This window comes from Homarus americanus, unplaced genomic scaffold (assembly GCF_018991925.1).
Source record: "Homarus americanus isolate GMGI-L3 unplaced genomic scaffold, GMGI_Hamer_2.0 scaffold34921, whole genome shotgun sequence".
NCBI classification, from domain to species: Eukaryota; Metazoa; Arthropoda; class Malacostraca; order Decapoda; family Nephropidae; genus Homarus; species Homarus americanus.
This window is the reverse complement of record NW_024741901.1, coordinates 22,333,748-22,356,564: the sequence shown is the minus strand read 5'-3', so window position 1 is coordinate 22,356,564 and position 22,817 is coordinate 22,333,748. Positions and strand designations below refer to the sequence as shown.

The following is a 22,817-nucleotide window of genomic DNA, read 5'->3' as shown; positions in this document are numbered from 1 at the left end:
TCGTGTGTCACTATACCGCCATCTGTGGTTCAGCTCACAAACTACATCACCAGATTATGAAACGTTGGTTATGAGGCCTTTAACTTTCCTCTCTGTGTCTGTTACTGAGTTTATGACCTACTCAGTGTGTTGCTAAACAGTGTTAAGCCTTCACAAAACTGTCAAGGCGAGATTTTTTTGGAGTGAGTGTTGTTAACTCTTGGAATAATCTACCAGAGTGTTGTGACGGCACCGAATTTAAGTTCATTCAAGACCATACTCGACCAACGCTTCACAGGTTCCGCCGCCCAAGAAGCTAGCTGGTCGATTAGTGGCGAAGAGGATCAAGTAAAAGAAAGTATGGGAAAGAAAATGGAAAGTAAAGTAAGCCTGGATAAACCCTGTCTCTTGCTGCCCTGTTCTACGTTGCTGACAGTCTACTCTGAAGTGGTAAGACATCGTTGTTTTATTTATTTTTTCTTAGAAAGTTTGTAAGATAAAACAAATGGTAATGTGGGTGGGAGGAAGAGGTGTGAGGCGAAGGGAGCAGGAGGTTAACTGCCTCTCCCCTTTGTTAGGTTAGGTTACATTAGGTTACCTTCATGTCATTATTGAGCCCCATATAGTAGCAATGTTTACCACAGTACAGTTAATATTTAAGGGCCTCGTTATCCAGTCACACAGCAGGAATATGGATGGCAAATTCTGTAACTATATATGTATGTTGTTCACTGCTTGTAATCTATTCATAATTTTTTTTTTACTAATTCCTACCATTATTGGTCTATGTAGTTATACCAGGCTTTGTGTTGCCCATGACGTCATTTATTTTCACATTTGAGTTTCGTTCACAGGAAGCGCCATCTGTGGTTAACCTTAGACACTATCAAGGTTCCTTTAGTTTAAAACCTCGAAACCAGATGACGGACATTCAGCCGTAGTTTGAAAGCTCGGGTTCGGGATTCAGAATAATGAAGAAGGTTACCTGATTTTTCTGTGTGACTGTACACACTGTCAACTGTAGAATATAATGCAAAGTTCTGCGAAATGATAAACACAATGAAAATTAAATTCACAGTGTTAATATAAATTAAACTCGCAAAACTATGATGCTATCGTCTGTGTGTTTCCGAGAACTGAAGGTGAGTGTCAAGGTTAAAGATCATTAAGGATGCAATTTGTGCAATATAAAGCTACAATAATTTCAACGACGGAATTTACATAATGCAAAATATTGCCTCTTCTCTGTGTAGGTGTGATATTATTTACAAGGTGGGGAATTGTCCTAGGAAAATAAAGGTGATGAACGACTGTAAACCGCATTAAGGTAGGAGTTTTCTTTACCAGCTGTCTGTCTGTCTGTCTGTGTCTCTAAATTCACTCTGTCTCATTATCTCTCTCTCTATCTTTATCTATCTATCAACAATCCTGCTATATGTCTCTCTCTCTCTCTCTCTCTCTCTCTCATCTTCACAAATCGAATTCCCACATCGTACAAATATTTAAGCGACCCTGTATTCCTATTTACCATTTCATCCCCAGTTTCTCTTGCCCGGGTGGAGAAATGCTCGTGCAACCGCTTTCATTATGCATTTGATGGCAGGTTGTGTAACATAACAAGACTGAACATTGAAAGGAAGAATTTTATATTGATGTTGCGGAATACATTGATGTTATTTGGTTATTATTGAGGATGAAACAAGAGGGCAAACGGGAATATGAATTGGTGTATGTATGTATGTATGTCGTAAGAATGAATAATTTAAGTCGAGAATAATGAAAAATGAAAATGAATGGAATATATATATTTTACTGTTGGTTATTTAGGTTGTAGGAAGTGATGAAAAATGATAAACGATGTTAAAATAATGAATAAAGTCCAAAAAATGAAAACGAAAAGAGATAAAGTAAAAAAAATCGTTGGGGAGTAAAATTATAATGACTTTCTTTCACGGAATAAATTTGAGCGTTTGTTAGTCGGTGTGTGGGAAGACCATAACGATAAAGAACGAAGATATTATGTCCAAACTGATCTAAAAAAACATAATGGTGCAAAAAAGAATAAATCATTACAAGAGAAAGTGAATTTATTCCTTTGATATGAAATGCACTTGGGTGTTGAAGCATTGAGGTGTAGGAAGAGGGTAGGCAATGATAAAAATAAATGGCAAATGATAAGAAATGTGGAAGAATATTTATTTTTCATTCATTGTTGGGGAAAAAATAAATAAATTGATAAGAAATAAGAAAATTAATCAATACAAGAAAGTCGGTATGATTTTTTTTATCAATATTTGACGTCGGTTGGGGTGCGGTGGAGACAGATGGTGGTGATAAAAGATACGAAACAGGTGACGTGAAGAAATTATCTTTTTATTCACATTATCGAAGAAAATATACAAAATAAATAACGAAATATATAGAACAAATTATTATGGAAAGTTAGAATAATTTATATGGAATGCCCTTTTTGGCTTTATTGTGCTGTGGAGGAGAGATAACATCGATAGATGATAAAAGATAAGAAATTTGGAATTACTTTTCTCATGTCATTCATTGTCCAGATAAAAAGAAAATAAATCTAAAACGTTTAATAATTTCATTATACTTTTTACCCAAAATTAACTGAATAGTAATAAGACATACAAAATTAATGTCCAAAAGAAAAAAAAAAACCTAAAAATAATGTTTGTATAGAAAAATAATATAATAAAATATATTTAATAAAAAGTTATAAATACAAAAAAAAATACAAAATATTAAACCAATAAAGAAAATCGAGTGATATTGTGGTCTAGTTATTTTAGGCTCGCGTTCTCATTTCTTGATAGTGATCTTACCTTAGAGAAGGACGTCATCTCATTTGCCATGAATAAGACTTATTTGGTTCCAGAAGCGAAGATTCTTACAAATTATATTTCACCTAAAAGTCCATTCGCAGCGAGTACGAAGAACCCGAGAGAGCCCGAGGGAAACCGAGGGAGACCGAGAGAGAGACCGAGAGATGATTGGTTTAGGTACGGTTTATATCTCAAGAAGGACACCACCTCTATGGACTGTACACGGCGTTTACTGCGTTTCAACACCTCAGTAAAGTCTTTAAGCTTCTCAAATATAGTACACACGCTGAGGATGATTCAATATAACCATCACTGAACTACGTGTGATTGTCTCAGGAAAGTAACACAATTTGGAGACTTATCAGTGGTTTGCCTTTGATCAATAGAGACATACTTCATTGGTGATTTGTTTTCATTCGCCGGAGACTCGGAGTAGCGCGGGCAGTGACCTAATTTCCTCTCAGCTTTGGGGAAATATTATATGAGACTCAGGTCGAGGACTGGAGTAATACCCTTTTTGTGGATATTATTTTTTAAGATTCAATATTGATAAATAGATTACAGTACCTCCTGTCAGTCCCTGGTACTTCCCCTTAACCCCTTAACCCCTAGTACCTTCTTCCTGTCCCTAATATCTCCTTTCCCCTAGTATCTCCTCCCTCCCTCTAGTATTTCCTCCCCACCCCTAGTATTCTCTGCCCACACCCCTTCCCCATCATCTGCCACCTTCCCCACCACCATCACCGCAACACTCTCCCTTCCTCCCCCCTCCCCCCACCTCCCCTCCCTTTCTCCCTTTCCCTCTCTCATTCTCTCCCTCTCTTCACCTCCTTCCCTATCTCTAGTATACACCCAGCCAGAGTCCTATAGTGGAGAGGGGAGAGGAAGGAAAAGGAGAGAGAGATAAAAGGAAGGGGACTGAAAGGAAGGAAAGGAAAAGGATGAAGGACCCGACTCTGTAGGGTTACAAAGGCTTGTATGATAATAATTCTAATAACTGGACATGTTAGAATGTATCTGACTGGCTTACTGACTTCAACCCGAGGCACTGAAATAATACCCAATATGGTATCAAAACTGTACTGAAGTCCCTATATATTTCTGAAGCCATCTTGCACATCATTTCTATGCTTGAGGTTAAAGTCAATGTTTTAGACACGCTTTTATATCTTCAGTTACGAGAAAATTTATATATTACACAACAATGAGACTACGACCCCCAAAAGCCCGTCTTCATAAAGATCCTCTAAACTCAAGTTACCACAGAAAATCTCAGCAAGCGAAAGTTTGTGAATACTCTAGTTGGTAAAATGCTCAACCGAAGGCAAGCTTGATCCATTTAGTTCCACCCTCAGTTAGGGGTTCACACATGAGGAGCGACAGACCCTCACCACTCCACAAGTTTACCTCTGCTACACACCACCAGCCATCTCACACCCCCCTGGTAACTGGTTCAGTGTTCTAGAGGTTAATGAACTCTGGGATGGTACTTTTATCTTATCTTATCTCTGTTTGTTAGTCATATATGTCTTATCTCTTGCTCTCTCTCTCTCTCTCGCTCTCTTTTTCCACACTTTTTTTTCAACCTATCTCTCCATGTCCGTCTTTTTTTTCTTTAACTTTGTTTTTCACACACACACACACACACACACACACACACACATGAAGTTAAGACGTATTAGACTGGCGTTACGTAGCTACCTGGGTCAGCTTGTTTACGCTTTCTCACCTCCTTCCCTCAACCTCTCCTCTCTATCAGGATACAACAGCGATCTCCCAACAAGGTGTGAGGGAGGTGGTGGTGGTACGAAGGAGGTGGTGATAGGTATGATGAAAGGGGGGTGATGGTGGTGGTGGTGATAGATGTAAGGGAGGTGGTGATGGTGATAATGTATACATGAGAATGATGTAATGGAGGTAATCACACCTGTATTCACCTGGCGGAACCGTAAACACCTTTGCTCCTCCTCACCCGAAAGATGGAGATAAGGGAGACGAGGATGAGAGGGAGAGAGAGTGTGAGATAACTTGGAGGAATGGAGAGAGTAAGAATGAGGGGAGAGGAAGAGTGATACTGTGGGGATGGAGGAAGAGAAGGAGAGAGTGAAAAAGAAGTAAGGGAGGAGTTGGGAGGGAGGAGGGAGTAAAGATGGGGGATAATATGATATGAGAGAGAGAGAGAGAGAGAGAGAGAGAGAGAGAGAGAGAGAGAGAGATCTGTAATACGGACGAAAAAAAAAGATAGATTAAACTATATTATTAAGTCAGCGTGGAAACAAGAGTCTTGGAAACACAATTAAACACAAGGGCTTCAGGAGAGTTGGGGTGAGCCGGACCCCAGGAGACGAGAGTGGCACAAATGACACCAATGAATCACTAACTGACAACAGATGAACCACCGAATGAAACCAATGAATCATAAAGTGACACCAATGAATCACTGACATAAATGAACCACTAAATTATATCCATGATTCACAAAAATTGATTTCCGTTAAAATTCCAGAAAGAAAATAGAAAAAAAAAAGAAAGAGATTTGACATAAGTGCTAAGAGAAAGAGAATGAAAGAAGATTAGGAAATGGGATAAAAGATAAGAGAGAGAAAACGAATGAGAGAAGACTGAGAAATGGCATAAATGCAATTAATGATTATCTTCCATTGGGGGAGGAGAAGAGTAGAAGGTGAGGAAGAACATAAGTAACACAAAAGGAAGAAGAATATATTACGAAAGAGAATCCTATAAACGTAAGAGAGGAATTAGAAGAAACTATAGAATTTAGGATACGAAGAAGAAGAATAAAAGATAATTAGAACTAAAGAATTAGCGCTCAAGGAAAAATTAAAAACAGAAACAGAATCCATTAAATTTAAAGAGAATTTAATAAAGTAGAAATAATGATAAGAGAAAGACCGATGGAAGAAATTAATATATTGTAGTTTATGTCTCAAGGAAAGTCTTATAAGGAACACAGACGGGCGTAAAAACTATCGTAAAAAAAATATGTAGCAAGATATTCCGACGTTTAAGGTATTGAGAGAGAGAGAGAGAGAGGAAGGGGGGAGGGGGCTTACCAGAGGCATCCAGAACAAGTGAATGAGTTCCAGGTAATTTCTCTGTCAAAAGGAATCCTCGAATTCAACTTCAAGTTCATTATACAGATGAGATGGTAAAAAGAAACAAAAAAGGTGAGTGACCAAAAAAATCTAGTCAGTAATTAGGATGGTGAATATGGAGGGTTGGAAGGTGATAAGGATTACACCGCATTAGGATGATTAAATGCCTAAGAGCTGATGATAAGGTAAGGGGGGGGGTTTAGACAGAGAGAAGATTGTGTTCGTCAGCTTCTTGCTTGAGGTGAGTTTGGTCTTTAGGTGATGGATAACGGGATAAAAATGGCGTATTTTTTTATTTTTTTGCATAAGTGAATCTTGTTATCAGGTACAGTAGTTTATTTTTAATCGAGTTTGAGCTATCTTCGTTGCAGGGTTTTTGAGATTAGTATGATCACTAAGAGTATTAGATAAGAGGAAAAAATTTACACCTTTCTTGTAAATTATTGTGAATATCGCTCCTCGCTACGCTCTTCCCTTGACGAAAAGTTATCCGTAATTTTAGTCAATCACCTGTAAATTAGCGCCTTGTGTACGGGGTCTCCTCTGAGCTGAATAAAATAGTTTGGCGTTAGACAGATAAAACATTAAAAGTGGCGTCCCTGAAGTGTTAGGGTGAATCAGATTTTCTAGATGAGAATAATAATAAAGACGGAGACACCTACAGTCTGACTCGAGTAGGTTAAGCCTCGCCTCTCTCCACCCTTCTCCCTCTTTGAAAATTCCTTGACAATATCATTTGGTTTGTTCGTTACTCTTCAAAACTCTGCGACAGATATTGTGAGTTAAGTGAAGCAGAAAGGAAAATCAACTCATGCACTTAAAAGAGATGTTGATACCCGGGAAGTTGGCAAATAAGATGTCAGAAGAATGATCTATTCATGGTAAGTAACACTTAGGTGATATATACAGAGGGAGCGAGTCGACGTGTTCGCGCTGTGATCCAGTAAAATTTGACTGTTGACAAGTGCTCTTGAGATGTTGTAACAATAAATGTCTTAAACATCTTTTAGGAAAACGATATGTAATATCCTTTGAAGTCAAATATATTAAAGATGCTGTGAAGACAAAGCTTTCGAGGAATCTTTGAAAGAATCGTCTTGTAGAGTTTGGAAGATAAACGTCTGGAAGAGTTTTTAGAAGGCATAGAAGCGCGGCAGAATCATAAAGGAATCAACACGGTAAATACGAAATAGTTACTAAGCGAATAACATATGAAGATCTAAGAAACAGGAAACAAAGAAAGGAAAACTGAGAAAACGAAAGAATAGTTTCCTCTCAGAAATGAACAAGGGAAGTCTCGTCACTTGTGTCTCAAACTCTTCTGAACACGAGGAAACAAAGGTTGCTTTGGCCATTCTTTCCCTCCCCCTAGCCAAATTCTAAACACAAAAACATTAACTTCCCTAATACACCACTACCTCCGCTAACTCCTGTCGGAACAGTTAATGTGTTTAATGTTTAAAGCTTCTCCTTCCTGATCTGAATACTGTATCGCATTTATGTCAAGAAGTTAGTTTCCTTTATAGTGTGTTATGGATTTCCCCCCCCCCCTCTCTCTCTCTCTCTCTCTCTCTCTCTTGTCTGTCTGTCTGTCTGTCTGTCTCTACGGTAAAAGGTGCCTCAAGTGGGGAACTGGATGAAAGAGAACGCTCACAATGGGAAGGTAATTCAAGAAGTTAATTTTCTCCCCTGCCTTGAACACTCCCCCTTTAAACCTTCTGGCAGGGAAAACCGCAGGGATTATGGCATCTTTTCCGTCACATGTTACCATTCCGCTGCTAGGTTTCCCGGCCAACCCTCAGTCGTCTATTAACTATGCATGACTTATTTCTATTATATATGTGCGATACCTTTCCAGCTTCTTGTGCAGGTGGAACATTTTGAACTCGGTAATTAATTTAGAAGTTCTTTTGAGGTTTAATTATTTATTTTTCAATCGTGGATATTGTGAAGATGAGTGACCGAGGGGCGTTATGGATGAATGGTGATTAACCTACATACAGTACACGCTCCCTTGTGCCTCCTAAATTCTTAACCTTTTCCTCGCTTATCTTCTACCTTATATATCTACTTTAATATGTTGTTAATTCACTTACCTCTGCATTTTATCTATTTACTTATTTATTTTTTATTATTATACATTAAATTCACAACATCATTATATATTTCATTCATTCACTTATGTCAACTTTATTTTATTCATTTATTCATATTTTTATTTCTTGTTTTTTTTTATTCATTATTTTATCAATGTAACGTTTTTCATTGTCTATCGGTCAATACCATTATCTATTTTAATTTATTTATCAGTTTATTACTACAATTACATGTCACTATTATATTATTTCAATTACTATTTATAATTATTTGATATTTTTCTTTATTCGTTTATTATGATTAGTATTTCTCTTCATTTATTTAATACTACAACTACTAATCATTCACAGTATCCTATTTATCTAATTTTTTTTATGTGGTAATCACATGATAATTATATATATATATATATATATATATATATATATATATATATATATATATATATATATATATATATATATATATATATACTTTATGTTATGTATTAAACTTTACACTCTTTCTCTTTTATGTTTTTCATGTGCAATTTCACTTCTCCACTTGCATTCAAAAAAAAATATATATATATACAGTATACAGGTATATACAATATATCCTCTGTATTCTGTATTTAACTGTTCATTCTTTATTTATGTCTATTCCTTATTTCGTCAAATACTCTGAAAAAGCTTCCCTGGATTGTTGGAATTGCAGAAAAAAATCTATTCATAGGATAGAGAAAAAAAATTAACTTCCCGGTACATAGTTCAATAATGTGTAATTAACGCTGAGTTTCTGTCATGCATCAGTCGTTCACCATTTAAGTTAGAAAATATATTCTTTTTCTCTTGGCTTTTTTTTTTTGGTTCACTGGAGACATGAAAAAATAAACTTAATTTCATTTTACAAGTAGAGGTGTTTATAATTTAAATATCCCTCTCTCTCTCTCTCTCTCTCTCTCTCTCTCTCTCTCTCTCTCTCCATTTCAAAGCGTCAGTGTAAATAATTCCATTCGTTTTTCTTTCATTTTGTTTCCATTAACTTGAAAAACCTTGAAGTGAATAAGTCCTTAACCTCTTGTTCGTCTCGCAATTGTGTTTGTTCGTCATCTGACACCTGTGAAATAGTCATCTGACACATGTGAAATAGTCATCTGACACATGTGAAATAGAACAACCTTGGATCTCTCGCCTCCATTGAAAACACTACACATCCTTCCGCCAGTGTTGTGTGGGGAGGGCAGGTACTGTTAGTGGTGTTATTATATGTTGCTCAATATTGGTGTTATATTTTGGTGTTGTGCGTCAATGGTTTTGTTGTTACATGTAGTTACTGCTTTTTATTGCCTTGTATTTGGTTGTGATTGCGTTACTGTTGTTATTATGGTTGTAATTGTTCGTGTGTGTTGTAGGATATCTCTTTGTGTGTAACTAATATTAAGTTTACTGTATCTTGAGGGTCTCTCTGGCATCCGGGCCTAAACATAATTACCACACACTGATGATCCTTACGTTGTAATAACCACTTTACCTCAGGGGTAGAAAACTTCTTAATTGACTTTAAGGCTCCAGAACCGTACCTTTTGGCTGTGTGTGTGTTAGTGATCCCAATATTCCCTGGGATAATGACTTTAGCGAGGAGATAAAAATTCCCTCTTAAATTTGGGATTTTTAGGTCAAAGGTCAAGTTCATTGATATATCACCCACCAGACAAGGAGTCATCTGTAAATTTCTGAGTTATTTTCCCTTCATGACCTGACTGGTAATGCATCTCTTACGTGAGGGATGTGTTTTATATCGTAGGGTAATGACCTAATTCTTCGTCGATTCCTTGTTAGTGTTGGTATTTCTACTTGAAAAAATATATATTGATTTCATTGTCATTCATTGTATCAAAACTGTAATACAAAAGTTCTACATCTCACAAGTACACTGACTTAACCCTTTGAGTACAATGACTTGGTCTCTGAGTATAATGATCTGACCTCTTGAGAATAATGACTTAATCTCTCAAAATTAATGACTAAATCCCTTGAATATAATGACTTGATCCCTAGAGTATAATGACTTTAACCTTTAAATACAATGATCTGTTCCCGTGAGGATAATGGCAATTCAAACACAGGTCACAAAGTCACCTTACTCCAAGGGCTCAGATATCTCACTCACTGAGCTAATCCTAACCAATCCTAACCTAACCTAAACTAAACTAACCTAACCTAACGATTTATTACTTAAAACGCGACAAGAATAAATCAGCTATTGTTCCAGCTTTAAAATGCTACTGGAATAAATTAGCTATTGTTAAACTTTCCAATATAAAGGTAGTAATATTTCTATACCATATTAATGCGATAGTTATCAACCACAAGCAATACACTATTTTCATGGAACAAATCTGGTAATATGTTGATTATTATTATTATTATTATTATTATTATTATTATTATTATTATTATTATTATTATTATTATTATTATTATTATTATTATTATTATTATTATTATTATTATTATTATTATTATTATTATTGTTGTTTTTATTATTATTATTATTATTATTATTATTATTATTATTATTATTATTATTATTATTATTATTATTATTATTATTATTATTATTATTATTATTATTATTATTATTATTATTATTATTATTATTATTATTATTATTATTATTATTATTATTATTATTATTATTATTATTATTATTATTGCTGTGTTTACTAAGTCTTAACCAATAAAAAAAAGTGTTATCAATATCCAATAATTAGCCAGTGCTTAAATACGAGAGTGTAATTAACGATGCTTAATGACCCTGGTAGTTGAAACACCTGAAACTAAGACCTATTGAAGTACCTAAACTAAGATCTAATCAATGTTGTCTTAATAATCCCAACACTCGACGTACCTTAAACTAAGACCTAATGAGCGACACCTCAGTAACACCTTTGAAGTAAACTGCAACAAAAACAACCAAACAACAAAAACAGTCAACGATGCAATTAGACCAGTTCTCTCTATTTTTCTTAATTAGACATACAGTATGTGTTAATTGTTTGTTTTTTTGTTAGTGTGTTTGTGAGGGACACCTGAGTCACGTAGGTCTCACGGACAAAGACACTAATTGGCCTAATTTTCTTAATGAATGGGAAATGGAGAATTGTAAATATTTTTCTTCTAGAGAGTCCGTGTGTGTGTGTGTGTGTGTGTGTGTGTGTGTGTAGAATAAACGTACGCTTCTGAACAAAATACTTCAAGAACGTATGGAATGGCTGTAATGGAACTTGACAAACTTAGGATGGTGACTGATCCGGAAGATAAACTGGAGAAGTTTATATTAACGAGGGAAAACTTTATCACAATAACCCTCAGCTGTGACTGACCTCTGACATGCCTAACGTAACCTAACGTAACCTAACCTAACCTAACCTAACCTAACCTAACCTAATCTAACCTGCTTACACTAAACTCAAATGGTCTATTTCACGTAATCAAATGGCTAGACATGAAATAGCTTCTGCCTTCATCAGTACTAAATGGCTCCTTCCTTCACAAGTAGTAAATAGCTCCTTCCTTCACCAGTAGTAAATAGCTCCTGCCTTCACTAGTAGTAAATGGCTCCCGCTCTCACCAAGATCAAATAATTCTTTCCTTTACCCAAATCATAATGTCCTTCCCTCTCAAGTAGAATTAAATAGCTCTTGCCATTACAAAAACCATTTGACCTTTTCCTTGGCTAAGCACTCGACACCCTTATCAACTTCCATTAAGAACCTTTCAGTGCCTTTTTTTACATTTCATCAAGTCCAGAATCAAGAATTGGACTTTGATATGATCTTGATGTTTAACTTTGACTAATAGGTTTAAAATACGAACTTACGGTATCCTTAAGTTTAAACACAGCTGGTAAGTACGTTCTATTTTATTCGGATTACTTGGAGATTTGCCACTATTAGTTTATTTCACCTAAAGATTATTGTCCATCCTAACCCTACCTGGGCGGGGGGTGGGTTAAGGTTAATTTGGGTTAGGTTTGCTCAAAGGTCATGATCAGAACTTAAGGGCATAACTTAAGCCCAATGGTCAAGGTTAGAACTTAAGGTCAAAACTTAAGGTCACAACTCAGATTCACAGGTCAAGGTCAGAACTTAAGGTCACAGCTCAACCTCAGAGGTCAAGGTCAAAACTTAAAAACACAACTTAAACTCACAGGTCAAGGTTAGAACTTAAGGTCAAAATTCAAGGTCACCAGAGAAAAAATATCTTAAAGGACATTATTCTTAACCTCATTCACCAAATCAGAACTCACGTATCAACAGGGGAAAGCGTAGTGTATGTGTGTCTGTGTGTGTGTGTGTGTGTGTTTGTGTGTGTGTGTGTGTGTGTGTGTGTGTGTGTGTGTGAATGTGTGTGTGTGTTTTCCTATAAAGTGAGGAATTGTGTCTAGTATGTCTCAGGTCTAATGTCTCACACTGTTATGTCTCATCCAGTGTATAATATTTCCTCCCCAAAGTTATTATGGTCTAATTACAACTTTTTTTATCCTCCGTGTTGTTTGTTACCTGGTGATGTCTACTGTTTGGTTAAGTCTGTATATTAGTTTGATTATGGTCGCTTATTGCTCTGGTGTCTGCAGTCTTTCATTAATCTCTAAGGTTGTGCTTTTAAATGAGCCTTAAGGTCAAGGTCAAGGTCAGGGTCAAGGTCACTGAATAATTGTAATTTACATTCCCAGTGGTAACAGGAGGTGGTAGAGTCATAGCCAATTACGATACCACCAAGTATTGCTGTGTGAGTCGCGCCTCGTCCTGCCGTCGTTTCCTGTGTTATACCTAACCTAACCTAACTTAACTGATGGTTGAACTTCACTCGTACGGCATAATGCTGTCAATGATCAGCACTAATCAGCATTGTTTTTTATTTAGCTTTATTTGATTTCTTTGTTTAGCAATAGTACTGCATTATGTATTGAATCATTAGACATCCAAACTTAGATGATGTTTGTCCAATACACATACAGCTACACATAACAATCCAATACTCACACATAAAAAACAAACATATAACATACACCGTTTACGCAGGTATGAAAAAAACCCACAAACACTCACTAATACACAAAGGCATACACAGTCATTCATACATAGACCCTGATAGAAGAATACCAAATACACACGGGGAGAGACAGTGTATTTCTGATCTTGTGAGTGGTTGATAGTGACGGGAATATTTAATGGTATATGAACTTTTATCTTTATGTAAACGTTGTAATATTTTTCCCACGACAAGTCTGTATACGGTAAACAAACCTACAATTCGCATTAAACTAGAGTCATAAATTTTGCGTAAGACTTTGTGCCATTATATTATGTGACTCCTTAGATTATGTTTCGGCTTTATTCGTGTGTTGTATCGGTCAAGACACTCATGGCTCTCCAAAATATATGGCTCACCAAAATGTATGGCTTTCCAAAATGTATGGTTATTCTAAATGTATGGCTTTCCAAAATGTATGGCTTTCCAAAATGTATGGCTCTCCAAAATGTATGACTCTCCAAAATGTATGACTCTCCAAAATGTATGACTCTCGGATAGTCCTTTTATGGATTTCTCAACAGTTATGGACATTACGATGGCGTATCCTTTAATGTCATATTTTATCGAGTAAGGTTTATATTTTTCTAAAGCTACTCTATGTTTTACCTTCCTCCTATTCCCTCCCTTACTGCTTTAATTTTTCAAACATTGCGTACACATGAATTTGATGGCATTGAGAATATGTGATATAATTTTGGACTACGACAAAGGTACACGGGTACTTACAGTCTTGTAGTTTGTCTCTTGCAGTTGTCTTGTGCGATCATGGAGAGATTCCTCACAGTAAAGGAAGCATTACATAACACTTCATATCCAGCGTGACCCTGATCTTGCTCACCTAACACAAGGGACACGTTCTCCCCTGATAATAAGTCAGAGTCAATCCCTGACGCCATGTGAATATCGGCCACATTCTCCGGACTTTGAACACCTCGTCTGTCGTACATTGGATCACTACTGTAGTAAGTAAGATCAACATCACCCTCCTCACTTGGAACATTAATGAAATTTGGTTTAGGGACACTGACGTCAGCCTGACCCTGGTAATCACTCTCGAATGTGTCAGGGAGGTTCTGAAACACAAAACACAAACATTTTTCTGGTTCACAGGGGAAAATATATTCGTTTTCGTGATCCATGGCAGAATGGTAGAAGCTGAAGTCGAAATAAGACGGTTCAATTGTATGTAATAGATCCGGGCCGATAGTGTCGTGATCACTGTCACCGTGTTGACCAGCAGAGTGGTAGAGGTCGTAGCCAGTATTATGGTCACTAGGTTGTAAATTATCTGTGTCGATGAAATCGTGATCAATGTCACCGTAATTTTGATAACCAGTATAGTGACTGAAATTAATGTTTTCACTATCGTCTCGTCTAGGTGCTACACCGTCGGGAGAGTTGTAGTCTTCAGGGCCAGCCTCAGGAGGGCCGTTCCCCTGCATCCTATCATCCACGGGCATCCTCCCACCCACGCGTGGCACTTCATCCACGTGTGACACTCTGTCTACATAATCGGGACCTAGCAGCTGTGGTAAGCCACCAACACCTGGGTTGCCAAGCATGTGGAGTATGTTTGTGTTCGCGTGTATAAAATCGTCTGTTTTATTGTTTTCTCGTTCTTCACTGAGAGACAATTGAGGTTGCCCCGTGTACTGTTCAGGGTATTGTTCTGTAATTACACTTGATATTTTATTTTCTTGACGATCATGATGCAGCAATTCACCAGTTCTTTGGTTTCCTCGCAAATTATCATCTACGGATTTACTTGTTCCTGAACTTTCGTTTGTGATGCGGTTTATAGTTATATTAAGTGTTGCATCTTTACTTGAACTAATTCTCACAGTGTTTAGCAAATTGGATAAAATTTCATTCTCTGAGTCCCGAAATGGTTCAGCACTAGAATTATTGTTCACCGAGTTTTCTTTGCCACTCTTGTTAACAGCCAACAAGTCAAGGACCCCTGCATCAGATAAGTTATGTTTTTCAGGAGATAAATCGTCTGTAGGTTCATCGACATGTACCACTACACCGTCTTCACCTGGCGGGGCAGCAGGATCGGGGATCATTGAATATTTTGTAAAAGGATTGGTATCATAGAAGTTGTATTCATCATGGTAAATGTTAGTAGAGGACTGATAGTGTTGACGGGAGTCTGATTCGTCCTCTTGTGTTAGGGAGGAGGCGTTGGTAACGGAGGGAGAGGGGTCCTCGGGCACGTGTTGCATCCTAGGATGGGAACCAGCCTCCGTGGCGCTACTGTGGGAGAGGACACACTCTATGGTGCACACAGTCACCACCACGAGCAATAAGAAGAGTCCGGGGGACCTGATCATTGCTAAAAAGTGAGGAGTAAGAGAAGGTGAGGAAGTCATCAGTATTGCTGAAGGAAAAAGGACTGGTTGAAGGGTCATTTACGTTTGAGATTCACCGACATGTTGCAAGCGAGGAAGAAGTACCACTCACACAAATTCCAAATATTTCCCACTTATTCTTCATTGTAGGATGCCCTTGAGACACGAGGTATTAATCGTGAATATAATTTTTCTCTTACTCTTAACGAAGTTTGTGTCCCAGTTAAATCCTTCAGAGACACGATAACAATACATCTTCATAGCTTCTATAATGACCACCGTATGTAACACCCTGAAGACACTGGTTTAAAGGTAATCAGAGTCGGCAAATTCAGCAGGTGGTCGCGAGCCGTCCCGGGGCACAAGTGAATGGCGTGGCGAGTAAAGCAGCGGGAACAGGGTGCATGCGCCAGGGAGGGAGCGCCGCGGCTAACACAACCTTCTGCCACTACTGCTGGGAGTCTACTAGCCCACAATTGCGCCGAGAGCTTACTCTTTCAGGATTCTCGCAGTCATTCATTGTACGGCGCTGGTGTGTATGTGTGTGTGTGTGTGTGTATGTGTGTGTGTGTGTGTGTGTGTGTGTGTGTGTGTGTGTGTGTGTGTGTGTGTGTGTGTGAAGAGAACGAGAATGATACACGAGCATAGTAATGCTGCATCATAATTAGGAACCAAACACTGTATATAAATTACTGCTCTATAACTTTTGATGGCAATAAAGTTTTAAAATAAACTTTGTAAATCTGCGAAAAAATATAAACACAAATAAGACGTCAGTATGCAGCTCCCCAGTACACGTAGAGAGTAACCCGAGTAACCCCGTGTGTTTATACTGTAAATGGGGAATTTGTCTCTGTCAGTGAAGCAGTCACTCGGCAGTGCCCTGGAGGGGAACACCTCCCAATGGCAAGATAAAGATGGAACTTCGCCCATTACCAGAATTGTGTTCATTCATCAGGACTCCCTCACCTTCTCTCACGCCCCCTGGTGCTTCACTGCCAAGGCAACAAGTAAGTTCGGCGTTTTTTTCTATCAGGAGTTTACTGTTGAGCAATGGTTATCTGAGGCTCCTCCAGCATGAAGAAACAAGGAGCACGAAATTATAATGTATTTTTATATATTTTATGTCATATAGATAGATAGATAGATAGATAGATAGATAGAGAGATAGACTCACTAAATTGCAATTACCAATCCATAGCCTCACCACAATCAGCTAGTAGTATTAGTAGTTTATACCGCCGGGGTTTCTTGTCAAGGTGACGTCTCATTACTCTTCCACTAAAGGCTGCCTGTGGTCCTGAGGGAGTGTGTACGTGAACATACACACACTCTCCAAATAAAACTTTTGTTGTCTGGTGAAGTATGCATAGATTTACACGACCTGGTTTATTGCATTCTTTACTTCGCTGACTCTCTCTATTTGTCTGTGTCTCTCTCCCTTATTTTCCATTATGTTTACCAGGCACTCACCCCCCCCCCCCACACCCCACACACAGAAATAAAATCTCTCCCCCCACAATCCCCCACCCTCCACACAAACTATGATTCTCTCTTTCTCTTTATTTATCTCTCTCTCTCCCTTATTTTCTATCATATATACCACCCTCACACCCCACAACCCCACACCTAACACCCACACCCCACACCCCCACAACCAACACCCCCACACCCCACACCCCCACACCCAACACCCCCACACCCCACACCCCCACACCCAACACCCCCCACACCCCACACCCCCACACCCAACACCCCCACACCCACACAACCCCACACCTAACACACACCCCACACCCCACACCCAACACCCCACACCCCACACCCCACACCCAACACCCCCACACCCCACACCCCCACACCCAACACCCCCCACACATAAACAATATCTCTCATCAATCCTCCACACACACACACACACACACACACACACACACACACACACACACACACACACACACACACACACACACACACATACATACAAGGTCGTCATACCAAAGGTGTTGTACAAAAAATCAAGGCGTGATCTTCTGCAAGGGTTATTAGCCATACTACCCACAAGTGACTTGAGCCTTTCAACACCTGCATGATCAGTGTGGTAACAAGTCTCGTGACCTTGAGCCCAATAATCAACACGAGAGAGAGAGAGAGAGAGAGAGAGAGAGAGAGAGAGAGAGAGAGAGGAACAAGTACTGAAAAAGAAAGATAAAGTAAAGTAAGAAACAAAGAAACATACAGTATGCAGTATTCATTTATAAATCAGGTTAGGTGACCAGATAGATAGCTTTCCGTATTCATCAATTAAAAATAAAAAAAAGGTAGATGCACATACCCAAAGTCTCAGGTGGAAATCAATTAATCAATATTATTTAACACTATATAATACCCACACTGGAACGACTTATAACATTAAGGTATACAATTATGGTAGAACGAGAACTGTAATATATAGATGGATATATCGATAAGAAAAACATGAAATATATTCAGTAGGTCCAATTGTTACATGAAGAGAGTAATTACCTTTTCACTCAAGGATTTCGCAAAATTATTGAAATATTATCATTATTTTCACACCATCGTAATGGCTTTAAAAAAAATTGTTCAGTGTACCATATAATTTTTGTCGTGCTTCTTAATACACGTATACATGAAACACCAACTTGTTGACATATGTATAATTTGTCTCCTCCTCCTAGTGAGTTTACCTACAGTATGTATAACATATTAATACAACACTGAAGTAAATCACAAGAGTATAAGGATAATGTTATATTGTTTGTTTATTACCTTGTTTTGGGGTAGTCCTGCCTGGTGGACGTCTTCGAAAGCGTTGAATTGAAGAAACAATATATTTTGTAACTTGTTAACGATATAAGACGATTTAATATAGTTGTGTTTTATCTGATTGTGTGTTTTGTTTTTTGTTTTATTCGGTTAATAAATTGAGTTAAACAAAATAAGAACAAAATTCTCAATGTTTCTTCACAGTTGACGGACATTTTGAGACACTGATGAGGACAGAGTTTGGAAGTGTTGTTTCAGAGGTTCATGACCAGATATGATATGTGTTCGTTACAGTCAAATCATCCATATTTGATAATAGTCTTTATAATTGGAAGAGTATAGGTTTCTTATGAGCACAGAATAATTTAAGTTGCAAAAAAAAGAAAAAGAAAAGTAATTACAAGGGTTCCAGATCAGTGAATCAGGTATTTCGTAGATTCAAAGAGAAAGATACAATCGAAGTCTTTTCAGATTAATGAGACAGGTTCGTTCACTCTCTTGAAGCTCCGACACCTGCTTTGAGATGTTTTATGAATCAATGCCATCAACCGCTAGGATCAGTTAGTTTTAGTTACCCCGCGGCTGTTGTCGTGTTAACAAGTGCCACAAGGAAGTGTTAAGTGTCATCATTGGTGAGGGAATATAAAATGAAGAGGTAAGTGGTGGTCAACACGGGGTGTATTTGTTGAAGTTAATGTGTTAAATATGAGGATGTACAGAACACGGTGAGGCTGTAGTTGTTGACTCATCTTTTAACACAATCGTCTGCTAAAACTGTATAACATTACTTTATTCCCCTTCACTAAAAACTCTTACTAATCAATCCACAAAAAATCCCACAAATAACATTTCACAAGGACTTACTTGGCGGAATACATAGACATATTGTTATGGTTAAATGGGGAATAAGCCAGTGTGTTTATAATATGGCGTCTTAGGGTAAAGATTCGGTAGACTATGTAATCGGAAATTATAACCAAAATAGGTTTTTTGTTTTGTTTTTGATAGTGATATTGAAAGACGGTGACCTTTATTTTCAGCGCTAATGTTTGTTTATGGTGATAGGGCTCCCTAGCAACAAGGGTTTTCACAAAGAGGGCAGGGCTTTGAAGACGAGGGAAACTATGGGGTTAAAACACTAAACAAAATCCTCCAGTCAAGCCTTTGGTAACCTGACCTAATCTTTTTTAACGTAATATAATACTTAATTTTACAATAATATTAATGTATTTAACCGATGGAGGAGCATAAAGTGATTCTCTTCTCGTTTCTGCATGTTGTCGTACATCACAAGTGTTTACCTCTGCCTTACCTGATGTAGGCAGGATCAGATTACAACAACATTGACGGATTTTAAGTTTACTAGAGCCACTTTCGCGGGATGTTATATTAAATTCTCATTCACGTAAGCTTTACATAATCAGCTTTGACCAATCGAAGGACGATATTTTTTTTCTCTTGAGAGGTTTACGCATGCGCAAAAAAATTCTTCAAGAATTATTCATAAGTATTATGTGTTCCTCGTGTGTCGGATGTTCCACGAATAAATGCGGAACCATTCAACGTGTTCTGGAGAATATCGATGCTGCTATTGATATTCTCAAGGAACATGATATTTTGCATACTTCGCTAAAGTGTCTTCTCTTTATCCTCCTCGTCAGGTAAATAATGTAGGTTTTTATAGTATTAGGACTTTTTCTCGGTTATGAAAGGTTAGGTCAGGTTGCCAAAGGTTTGATTATTATTTGAAGTGTTTTAATCACACATTTTCCCTCGTCTTCAAAACCCTGCCCACTTTGTGAAACCCATAGTCGTTGCTAGTGCTGGCGAGTCTTATCTCCAGAAATGAATATCTGCGCCAAAAATAGAGGTCCTAGTCTTTTTAATCACCATCAAAAGCATAAGGAACCCCTATTTTTTTATTATTTTCCGATTATGTACCTAATCTAATTAAACCTAACCAAATGGCTTTAATTTGAATTTCAGTTCGGTGGGTCAAGTAAGATTTGGTTAGTTTGTTTGTCGTCATTTATGGTTTAATCAGATATGATCACAAACACGACTTCCTTTCCATAACAAAAAAAAAATAGCATTAGGAAACAGATGGAAATGTCTGTTTACAATGGGGTCGGACATTACAAGACAAAATCATTTCTAACACAAGGAAATAAGCTATTTAAACCTAATCTAATCCAGCTTAACCTAATCTAATCCAGCTTAACCTAACCTAAACCTGCTGACCCAACATTACGACCTTGCATTATTTTGAAGTTATTTTATTTATTTTTTTACGTTTTTTTGGTAAAGTTGTAGGAGACTTCTGCTTAGTAGTAAGAATTTTGGGTAATAGAATAACAGACGACTAACACCATAAGGATTTATTTTGTTTATGCTAATTTTTTCCACAGATGTTCTTTGGGTGATGGTAAGTAATAGAAATGATTACTCAACTTTTTATGCTCATCCATCAACAGGAAAACCCCAAAAAGTGAAGCCTATAGCCTTGAAAACAAAAGAAAATCAAGCCAGTATTAATGGAAATAAACACTAAATGAGAGCCTCCGTCGTTGCTTTAAATGTTTACAAACACCAAAATCACAAATTTATTGTTTATGAAGAGACACAAACACGTGATGCCACAGAAATATTATTGGTGTAATATTTATTGTATCAGACTTATTTCTTCGTCTACAAATCTCATACATACATGAAATTACTGCCATATGAACAGCTTTTAGCCGTGTTTTACTTCATGATATTCCTCCTCCTTCATGCCCTAACGACTATAAGTGATTTACGATCGTTGATAAAGAATAAAAAAAAATAGAAAATTTTTTTGTATCGTTTTTTTTTTATTATTTACTGTCATTCAAACAACACCTGTGGAAAATATGAACAAATTCTATAAAGTCTTTTGGATGTTCATAACAACGGTCTCGCATAGTAAAGAATGATAACTGAAACCTAACAGTGGGCTAGACTATAAGGTGAAATGAAAGGTAACAGGACATATCAGTATTTGGCATTACTGGTGTTAGAGATAAATGTTGTTGGAAAATATTTGTAATAAAACTAATAAAAATCACAGCACCGGAAAATTGTAAGTAATAGATTTGTCATTGAGTTACACTTTCTGACCATTATGACTTCTTGTACTTCGCTTTGTCAAACTGTATCGAGGAGCTGAACTGAACTTTGTTGTGGGATGAAAGAATCCACCAATTCTTGTATTTTTAGATTTTTTTTTAAATATTAATAAAGTTGTATATAATTAGAGTAATGAAAGCAGAACTGTGCCCTCATTCATCACTGTTGTTTCAGGCAGGATGGTCCCTGGCTCAAGACATGACGGGTGACGCCAAGGCTTCCTCTTCCATCAGGGCAAGGTGAGTACTAAAGTCTACAGTTCTTATTATATCATTGGGGAAGTATCCTTATTAAATTTTGGAGTTAACTCAAACCATTGTTAGTATCATGGTTGTTCCTGTTAGTTAAAGTGTAAAATAATTGTTAGTAAAGGTGGGTAGACAAATTCTCAGCTTGTGACGGAGAGGGGCGGAGGGCATAGAACCCGAGTCGATTATGTATGGCTCGGGTCCTGGTATCGTCCACTCATTGGTGTGTGGCTGGGGTCAGTGTCTACCAAGATAGTCAGGAGATGGGGAAACATTTTTTTTTTCGTGAATGTGCATAATTATTTTTTCTGTACCTGCGGATTATGGTCCCATAGGTTCAGTTAGTTGTGAGATATCCAGTGTTATATAGGGAGTTATGTCTGCCGAAATGTGTCGGTTGTGAGCGCCAAGCAGGTGTTGCTTCTGACAACTTTGATTGCAAGGCTGAGAACGTAATTTGTATATGGCTCCAGCATTTAATTATAACTTTTAGGCGTTTGTTAAACTTAGGACTGATATAAAGATAATAATTCAGAGTTTGTGATATTGGTTGATAGAGATGTAAATATTGAGTAAAGTTAAGAGCTAAAGTCACTGGAATATATATCGACTTAGACGATTTGTAAACAGTATTAAGTGAATCTTTTCATCCACACTGATTCACTGTTCATACTAAACGGAGTCTTTAGTATTAAGTGAATCTTATCAACCACACTGATTCACTGTTCATACTAAACGGAGTCTTTAGTATAAAGTGAATCTTAACATCCACACTGATTCACCCTTCACATCAGCTCACTAGACCGAATCATCAGTCATTTCATTACTATGAACAAATTTACTATGCAAATAGCTTCTCCTACATGTAAGCCATCTCAAAGTGGATGGGTTCGTAACCATAAAACACTGTGTAAACAGAATACCTGACCACTTTAGCGGAGTTTACAGTCCTTTCCCGACAGCTGGTCACTGTCAATAGAACGCCCTTCACATTTACGCTTTGTGAACATGCCATAGCGAGTCCGTCTGGCAAATGGATTAAACTGCCCATAAAGATGTTATGTCCTCACTGTATTGTATTTTACCCGTACACTCATTGGCAGTAGCCCGTCCATATAATGCTACTATGTCTTCAATGCTTTTCTGGATACCATAGTGTTAGTATCTG

The 22,817-nt window shown here is 37.4% G+C and overlaps 1 protein-coding gene across 2 annotated transcripts in view; it reads right to left on the bottom strand.

The window, feature by feature from the left end:
- LOC121876235 (high affinity nerve growth factor receptor-like) overlaps positions 1 to 15,914 on the bottom strand; it is a 96,307-nt gene extending 80,393 nt beyond the window's left edge. For both annotated transcript variants that reach the window (XM_042381233.1, XM_042381234.1), the window contains exon 1: positions 13,840 to 15,914. In XM_042381233.1, the coding sequence (XP_042237167.1) occupies positions 13,840 to 15,524 (1,685 nt within the window). In that variant the 5' untranslated portion in view covers positions 15,525 to 15,914. The remainder of the gene's footprint in view (positions 1 to 13,839) is intronic.
- Positions 15,915 to 22,817: the final 6,903 nt, after the last annotated feature.